Below are 8,646 nucleotides of genomic sequence, written 5' to 3' on the forward strand. Positions count from 1 at the left end.
GGGGCCTCACCAATGACTCAATGTGCATCTGTGTGTGTGTGTGTGTGTGTGTGTGTGTGTGTGTGTGTGTGTGTGTGTGTGTGTGTGTGTGTGTGTGTGTGTGTGTGTGTGTGTGTGTGTGTGTGTGTGTGTGTGTGTGTGTGTGTGTGTGTGTGTGTGTGCGCGCATGTCTGTGTGTGTGTGTGTGTGTGTGTCTGTCTGTCTGTCTGTCTGTCTGTCTGTCTGTCTGTCTGTCTGTCTGTCTGTCTGTCTGTCTGTCTGTCTGTCTGTCTGTCTGTCTGTCTGTCTGTCTGTCTGTCTGTCTGTCTGTCTGTCTGTCTGTCTGTCTGTCTGTCTGTCTGTCTGTCTGTCTGTCTGTGTGTGTGTGTGTGTGTGTGTGTGTGTGTGTGTGTGTGTGTGTGTGTGTGTGTGTGTGCGCATGTCTGTGTGTGTGTGTGTGTGTGTGTGTGTGTGTGTGTGTGTGTGTGTGTGTGTGTGTGTGTGTGTGTGTGTGTGTGTGTGTGTGTGTGTGTGTGTGTGTGTGTGTGTGTGTGTGTGTGTGTGTGTGTGTGTGTGCGCGTGTCTGTATGTATGTATGTGTGTGTGTCATATTTTAGTCATCTGAAAAGCTTTACCGTTTGTCTAGTTTTAGTCATATTTTAGTCATCTGAAAAGCTTTACCGTTAGTCTACTTTTAGTCATATTTTAGTCATCTGAAAAGCTTTACCGTTAGTCTACTTTTAGTCATATTTTAGTCATCTGAAAAGCTTTACCGTTAGTCTAGTTTTAGTCATATTATAGTCAGCTGAAAAGCTTTACTGTTAGTCTACTTTTAGTCATATTATAGTCATCTGAAAAGCTTTACCGTTAGTCTAGTTTTAGTCATATTTTAGTCATCTGAAAAGCTTTACTGTTAGTCTAGTTTTAGTCATATTTTAGTCATCTGAAAAGCTTTACCGTTAGTCTACTTTTAGTCATATTATAGTCATCTGAAAAGCTTTACCGTTAGTCTACTTTTAGTCATATTTTAGTCATCTGAAAAGCTTTACCTTTAGTCTAGTTTTAGTCATATTTTAGTCATCTGAAAAGCTTTACTGTTTGTCTAGTTTTAGTCATATTTTAGTCATCTGAAAAGCTTTACTGTTTGTCTAGTTTTAGTCATATTTTAGTCATCTGAAAAGCTTTACTGTTTGTCTAGTTTTAGTCATATTTTAGTCATCTGAAAAGCTTTACCGTTAGTCTAGTTTTAGTCATATTTTAGTCATCTGAAAAGCTTTACTGTTTGTCTAGTTTTAGTCATATTTTAGTCATCTGAAAAGCTTTACCGTTAGTCTAGTTTTAGTCATATTATAGTCATCTGAAAAGCTTTACCGTTAGTCTAGTTTTAGTCATATTATAGTCATCTGAAAAGCTTTACCGTTAGTCTACTTTTAGTCATATTTTAGTCATCTGAAAAGCTTTACCTTTAGTCTAGTTTTAGTCATATTTTAGTCATCTGAAAAGCTTTACCTTTAGTCTAGTTTTAGTCATATTTTAGTCATCTGAAAAGCTTTACTGTTAGTCTAGTTTTAGTCATATTTTAGTCATCTGAAAAGCTTTACCGTTAGTCTACTTTTAGTCATATTATAGTCATCTGAAAAGCTTTACCGTTAGTCTACTTTTAGTCATATTTTAGTCATCTGAAAAGCTTTACCTTTAGTCTAGTTTTAGTCATATTTTAGTCATCTGAAAAGCTTTACTGTTTGTCTAGTTTTAGTCATATTTTAGTCATCTGAAAAGCTTTACTGTTTGTCTAGTTTTAGTCATATTTTAGTCATCTGAAAAGCTTTACTGTTTGTCTAGTTTTAGTCATATTTTAGTCATCTGAAAAGCTTTACCGTTAGTCTAGTTTTAGTCATATTTTAGTCATCTGAAAAGCTTTACTGTTTGTCTAGTTTTAGTCATATTTTAGTCATCTGAAAAGCTTTACCGTTAGTCTAGTTTTAGTCATATTATAGTCATCTGAAAAGCTTTACCGTTAGTCTAGTTTTAGTCATATTATAGTCATCTGAAAAGCTTTACTGTTAGTCTAGTTTTAGTCATATTTTAGTCATCTGAAAAGCTTTACCGTTAGTCTAGTTTTAGTCATATTTTAGTCATCTGAAAAGCTTTACCGTTAGTCTAGTTTTAGTCATATTATAGTCATCTGAAAAGCTTTACTGTTAGTCTAGTTTTAGTCATATTTTAGTCATCTGAAAAGCTTTACTGTTAGTCTAGTTTTAGTCATATTTTAGTCATCTGAAAAGCTTTACCGTTAGTCTAGTTTTAGTCATATTTTAGTCATCTGAAAAGCTTTACCGTTAGTCTAGTTTTAATCATATTATAGTCATCTGAAAAGCTTTACTGTTAGTCTAGTTTTAGTCATATTTTAGTCATCTGAAAAGCTTTACCGTTAGTCTAGTTTTAGTCATATTATAGTCAGCTGAAAAGCTTTATATTACTGTTAGTCTAGTTTTAGTCATATTATAGTCAGCTGAAAAGCTTTACCGTTAGTCTAGTTTTAGTCATATTATAGTCATCTGAAAAGCTTTACTGTTAGTCTAGTTTTAGTCATATTTTAGTCATCTGAAAAGCTTTACCGTTAGTCTAGTACACGGCTACTTAATTGATAAATTGACCCAAAAGTAACAACAAAACGGAAGTATTTCCTTGCTTATGGTAATGAAAGTATTCCATCGCCTCGGAAAACAAGGAAGTGTTGATCATACATTTTCAGTTACTGCATTGTCTATTTCTCGCTTCAAATGTTTTCAAAAACATTCCTGAGAGAAATGTTTAGTTGTAATTGACATTGTGTGTTGGTTTACATGGCTGCCGTGTTGGATACAGCATAAAATCAAGCAGCGCAGCAGGTGCTCTTAGCCTTTGATTAGACAGCAGTCTGTTATTGAGCTCATCGGTCATTATTCAGAAATAACACACCTAGTCTGAATTCAGTCATTGAAGAATCAAGCATTCAACCAAGCCGTGTAATAAACGTATATAATGTATGTATACGTGGACCAGAGGTCGCGATAGGATTTTAAACTGGCGGTCCCAATGTCCGGACTATTTCTACTATTTCTCGGACATCTGATTAAAATATTGGTCGTAAAAAAAATTATGCATGAATGACAAGCAGGTGCGTAAATGCAGCCTAACACTGACATCATATTTTGGATTGAACTATTTGAACATAAACTAGTAATATACACATTTTAGGTTCATCTTGCACAAATACATTAATTACCGACATTACCATTTGCGCATTGAGCGCGTGCTGCGTAATGGTTTCTCAATAATCTGTTGCGTTTGAACATATTTTCTTCAGAATAACAAACTATCAAAGGGTAGCTAGCTACTGCACAAAAATGGGCAGTTCAGATTCATCCTTCATAACATGGCTCAGCAGCTGACCTGTTAAAGGGCAAGACCACTTTGGTAGAAGTTTGGGTTGTGTAGTTAACTTGCCATGATGTAACTCCAAAGTGGACAAGAAATCAAAAGTAATTGCTCCTTTGATTAGAAATTGATCATTCAAAATATGCTCCTCCTCATTGACTTGCATGTACGGTGAAACAGCTCACTCTTTTAGCACGTAAACGAACACAAACAAAGGTGATTCAGACAATATAGAAGATCACCAAACCCAGTACTGTTTATTCTTTTAATAAAAATGTCAACATCCTGTTGATTTTACTATTTGAAAATCCAGATCCGCAGATCCAGTTCGGGTGATGTGATGTTATGTCTCATATACAAAGACAAACATACAAATGAGCTTACCTTGCCACATTTTACACACATATGCACCTGTAATCAATAAACGCACACATACACACTTACTGTATGCACACACACACACACACACACACACACACACACACACACACACACACACACACACACACACACACACACACACACACACACACACACACACACACACACACACACACACACACACACACACACACACACACACACCTATGTAATAGATAATGATCCATTAATCTGCATGGCTGTAATAAAAACAAACAAAAAAGATCTATCTGTTATTAATCTGTACGGCTGTCTGTGTCTCTTTCTATTTGTCTGTATCTCTCCATCGGTCCATCTTCCAGCCAGTAACCATGGTGTCTGGGAGAGCGATGAGGAAGGGAGGCTGAAGCAGGCCTTGCTGGCTCACCTGGAGACTCTGGTGGGTCCAGAGCAGACGGGTTCTGCTTCTGGTCCCTGGCTGACCAGTGAGCAGCTGTGTAAAAACCTGCCCTGGAAGAGGATCAGCGAGAAGGTCCAGACGCGCTGCTGGACTCAGTGCAGGGAGAAATGGTCAGTTAACATTTATTTTAAATGAGTTATGTAACCGCGTGAGCCCTGCCATATTTATTCTGGGGGGAACAATTGCCGAAAACAATGAATTAAATAATGGGTGTTCTTTTATTTACACAATCATGCTGTTTGTTGTGCATGGGTGTGGGAGAATGCATTTCAAGCAGCTTAATTCATAAGCATATTATAGAGGAATACAGCGTCCAATATGCAACATGACATCTGCAGGACGGAGAAGGCGAGTAGGCAGAAATTTGAGTTTTTATATGTTGCCATCACTCCAACATGCTCAATTCCTCTGGACTCGCATCTAATCCTCACCTCCTTGCACGGAGGTGGGAAACGTTTCAAATGAGAGCACCTCCAGACCTCCAGTCTGTGTCTCACACCATGCTGCCTGTCTTTCTGTCAGTATTTCCGTCTGTCTCACATTATCCCATCTGTTTGCCTCTTCAGGTTTGACCTGTTAAAATCAAAGATGGCATCCGACAATTGTCCGGCGTTCAGTGGAGGAGTGAAAGCCATCCGGGCCAAAGTCAAGCTCATTAACACGTACGTATGGCCATCTGAATAGTATACCACCAACCTCGAATTGCACCAGACTACTCCAACCTCCCACTCACCAATCTTATACTGCACCTACTGTAGCCCCGTTTGGAACCTCACTCTCCACGATAGCCCCGAGATGAGGTCCCGCTTCGTAGAGTCCCGGCAGAGGTTGCGTCCGGCAAAAGTCAATGAAGATTACCTTTTTCGCAACATCGTATCCAAAAAGGTAGTCCGAGACTGCAAAATAGTCGGAAAGTAAATCGGGTTTAAATCGCTTATTTAGTCACGTAATTTTTTCCCCATCTTTTCCCATTCAACCCGGGTGGACCCCCCGGGTGGATGCCAATTGTATTTATTTATTATATGTGTGTCAGTGTCACTGAACGAAGGTTGGATAGCCGAAACGTCTGTGACTAATGGCATAATGGGGAATTAAAAGAAGAATTGACCGTGTCATTCTGAGTGCGACCCCATCACTTTCTATTGTTTAATGTTTCATGAGGACAACGCACCAGAGGAGCCCTAACAATGCTGCACTAACATCTGATTTCTCTTCCAGGCTTTACAACATGGACGTGGAGGATCCAGCTCTCATCGAGTGGGATGAGGTGGCCATCACTATCGGGTAACTTAAAAATAAAAACATTTCTATTTTTCAAACGGAGAGGAAACGTAAAGCACCATGTTTAGAAAGGCCAGTGAAGACACATTTCAAGGGTGTTTATTGTCACATCCAACTAGAGGCATCGTGGCAGGCAGAGAAAATCGTCGCTGTCCACATATGTCCAAAACCGTTACTTTTCAGGATTCAAATTCAAAAACAGCAAAAGTAGCAGATCCACAAGCTCAAACTACATCGCTTCACGCCGCATTTCGAGCTTGCAGATCTGCTACTTTTGATGCTTTCGTGTGACGTTGTAGTATGATCAAGTAGGGCATTAATTTACGAAGAAGCACAAAAAGTTAGAATATTGAGATTTCTGCCCGACAGCAACAAAACATTATGTAGGGGAGGCAAAGAGTAGTACTACGTAGCTTAAATATGTAGTGTATAGTACTAGGCAGTATTTTGTGGTGTAGTATTGTGAAGTATTAATATGCGGTGATTGTTTTCCAGTGAGGTGAGTGAACGATACGTCCAGAAGAGTTTCCATCGACTCAAAGTTGCGTCTGTCCCCAGGTGGAATGAGTTGTCTTATCCTGGTCAGTATACACTTTATACACTCACACGTCTTTACCTTTTTTGCTGGTTCAACTTACAGCGTGTGGCTTTTGCACATATATTACACTTCCAAGTCTTAACCCATCCAATCCGGGAACTTTTACAGCTATAACCATTATTTTATATTTTGGGCTATTAAAAAATAGCAGATCTACAAGCGCTACGAGCTTGTAGATCTGCTTTTTTTGTGCAAAAAGATTTGTGCAAATCCTTCAATGTATATGTTTTTTAAAGCAAACAATTTTAACTCAAATCTTTGCTTCTGGGGGATTCTACAAATGTCTTCTAAATCCTAACCGTTTTCTTTTTGGAAAAAACGCATGTTGCTATATATATCAGTGGTTCTCAAGCTTTTTCATGTCAAGGACCACCCAAAATACTATGTATTTGTCCGCGGACCCCCCACCTCAAAATGTTTTGTTCCAGGGACCCCCAGAAGAAAAGATTTGAGTAAAAAATGTATGTGTTCAAAGATTTGCACACATTTTCACGAGCTATGAGCTTGTATATCTGCTATTTTTGAATAGCCAATGACACAGATGTGTTCCCGGTCCTAATGGGTTAACTGAACAACCGAATTTTCTCTTCTCTTCATCCTGCTTCCTGTAGACATCATTGATTTCCTGCAAGACAAGGTCGTCCCCAAGCTGGAGGAGCATCTAAAGGAGGCTGGGGACACAGACCTCCCATGCGAACAGAAATACTTCTTGTCCCACATCTGCTCCTCAGGGGAGGTGGACTCTGGTCTCACTGTGGCCTAGTCAGATTTGGTCCTGTGTCATGGAATAGACACAGGACATAGTTTAGATTTTTTTCTACTATTTGGTGTTACAGGTCACCATTCAGTTTTTAACACCCGTTTGATGTTATATGTAGTTAAACTCAATATATTTGTACAGCTTTTAATCACTTGTTATCGCCTTAAAGGAATTGATTGTTTGATTTATGTTTTTATCGACAAAAATGTCTATACAAGAACACGTATTTGTACATATCTAAGGATAAAACACAATAACGCGAGAGAGCTTATTTTTCATTGTGGTCCTTTGTTATTGTGTGTTTCAAACATGTCAGTTAACTCTCTTACTGCCAGAGTTATTTCAGATTTTTAGCTGTTGGCTGCCAGAGATTTTTCATTGAAAAACAAAAAGTACTCAGGAGCCGAGATACAGAATTTTTAAGTTTTAAGTTAACAAGGAAGTGGATAGGAGTCTAGATCTTCGAAAAATCATATCTCCTTGGTCTTTGGGTCAAATTTAAAAAATTTATGTTTTTTTCTTCTTCTAAAAACGCATATATGCGTTATTGGCAGGCAAGTGATGGATTCTAAAGAACGCATATATGCGTTATTGGCAGGCAATGAGTTGAGTTCAAATCTTTCTGAATACAACTTGTGGAAGTGTGAATCCCTTCAACACAGATGTAATGATCAGTAGGACAAAAGTTTGATGTTCTTGAGGTTATAAGTTCAAGCTCCACTCTTACTGAAAAAAATAAAAATAATTGAAAGATAAAAAGTGAATGTGTTAAATAATTCCCCCTCCCCTTCTCCTTTTCATCATTTTGTCTCATTATTATGTTTGTATGTACAGTATATCACTCATGGTGGTAAAATATATGTTTAACAGTCCATCAGAATTCATGGGTAGACTTAGCTAAGTTTGATAAGGCTACTTACACCTGACTATTACTATTAATAGTAACCTGTTGGAAGGAAAACTTAAAAGTGGGAGAAACTTTAAAAAGAAAAGTGTGCTTGGCACAGCACTGCTTGCTCACCTATTTACCTGCCACGCCCGTAAGAGAAAATAATTATACATAACTTAAAATTATTTATTATCAATGTATGATTATTTGCCTAATTATTTTTCTTCAGTACAATCTACATCACATGGCCTGTTCCTTGGAGGAGTTCATGCAAAAAAGGAATTTGCTTGTTATTAATTCATTGAGACAATAGTATATGAAAGAAGTCATACCATACTATGTCATAAAAATTAAGTCATGCAATACTTAAGTTTAAACAAAATGCCATACAGTACTCCGTACTGTTAAAGTTATACAATGCGTAAGTGTAAAGTGTAAATGCATGAGTGTAAAGTGGTATTTTATCATTCAGCTAATCAAAAGAGGAGCTGTGGTGATAATACAGCACTGTTTGAGAAACTAGTTGAAAACTTTATAGCCATGATTGTTTTAATGTAACAGTCCAAAGTGACTAATGTACTTGATTAAACAAACCTTGTATATTATATTGGTCAATTAGAACTTATATAGGCTACTCAAACTAATAAATGACTAAAGTATGTCAATAACGGATATACATTTTAGTGACATTACTAAACATCTTTGTTTGCTGTCAATGAAAGGGTAGATCTGGGTAAAAATGTTCCAATCCAAAGGTTGTAGGTTTGGGTTTGAATCTCAGTGCCGCAGGATTTTTTTAACAGAGTAGATGTAATTTCCAGTATTCTGGTGGATTTTGGGAGTTTGACATTTTTATCAGGCTTTACATACATAGGATCCATTAAAAAGTTAAAAGTAAC

General features: G+C 37.6%; 1 protein-coding gene across 1 annotated transcript in view; it reads left to right on the top strand.

Moving 5' to 3' along the window:
- LOC308088592 (uncharacterized protein) overlaps positions 1–7,693 on the top strand; it is a 234,271-nt gene extending 226,578 nt beyond the window's left edge. The window contains exons 8-12 of the mRNA XM_080433118.1: positions 4,122–4,329; positions 4,786–4,881; positions 5,438–5,503; positions 5,996–6,081; positions 6,710–7,693. Of these exons, the coding sequence (XP_080289244.1) occupies positions 4,122–4,329; positions 4,786–4,881; positions 5,438–5,503; positions 5,996–6,081; positions 6,710–6,861 (608 nt within the window). The 3' untranslated portion in view covers positions 6,862–7,693. The remainder of the gene's footprint in view (positions 1–4,121; positions 4,330–4,785; positions 4,882–5,437; positions 5,504–5,995; positions 6,082–6,709) is intronic.
- The last annotated feature ends 953 nt before the right edge of the window (positions 7,694–8,646 follow it).

Source organism: Gymnoscopelus braueri (assembly GCF_963280865.1).
Source record: "Gymnoscopelus braueri genome assembly, chromosome: 7".
Taxonomy (NCBI): Eukaryota; Metazoa; Chordata; class Actinopteri; order Myctophiformes; family Myctophidae; genus Gymnoscopelus; species Gymnoscopelus braueri.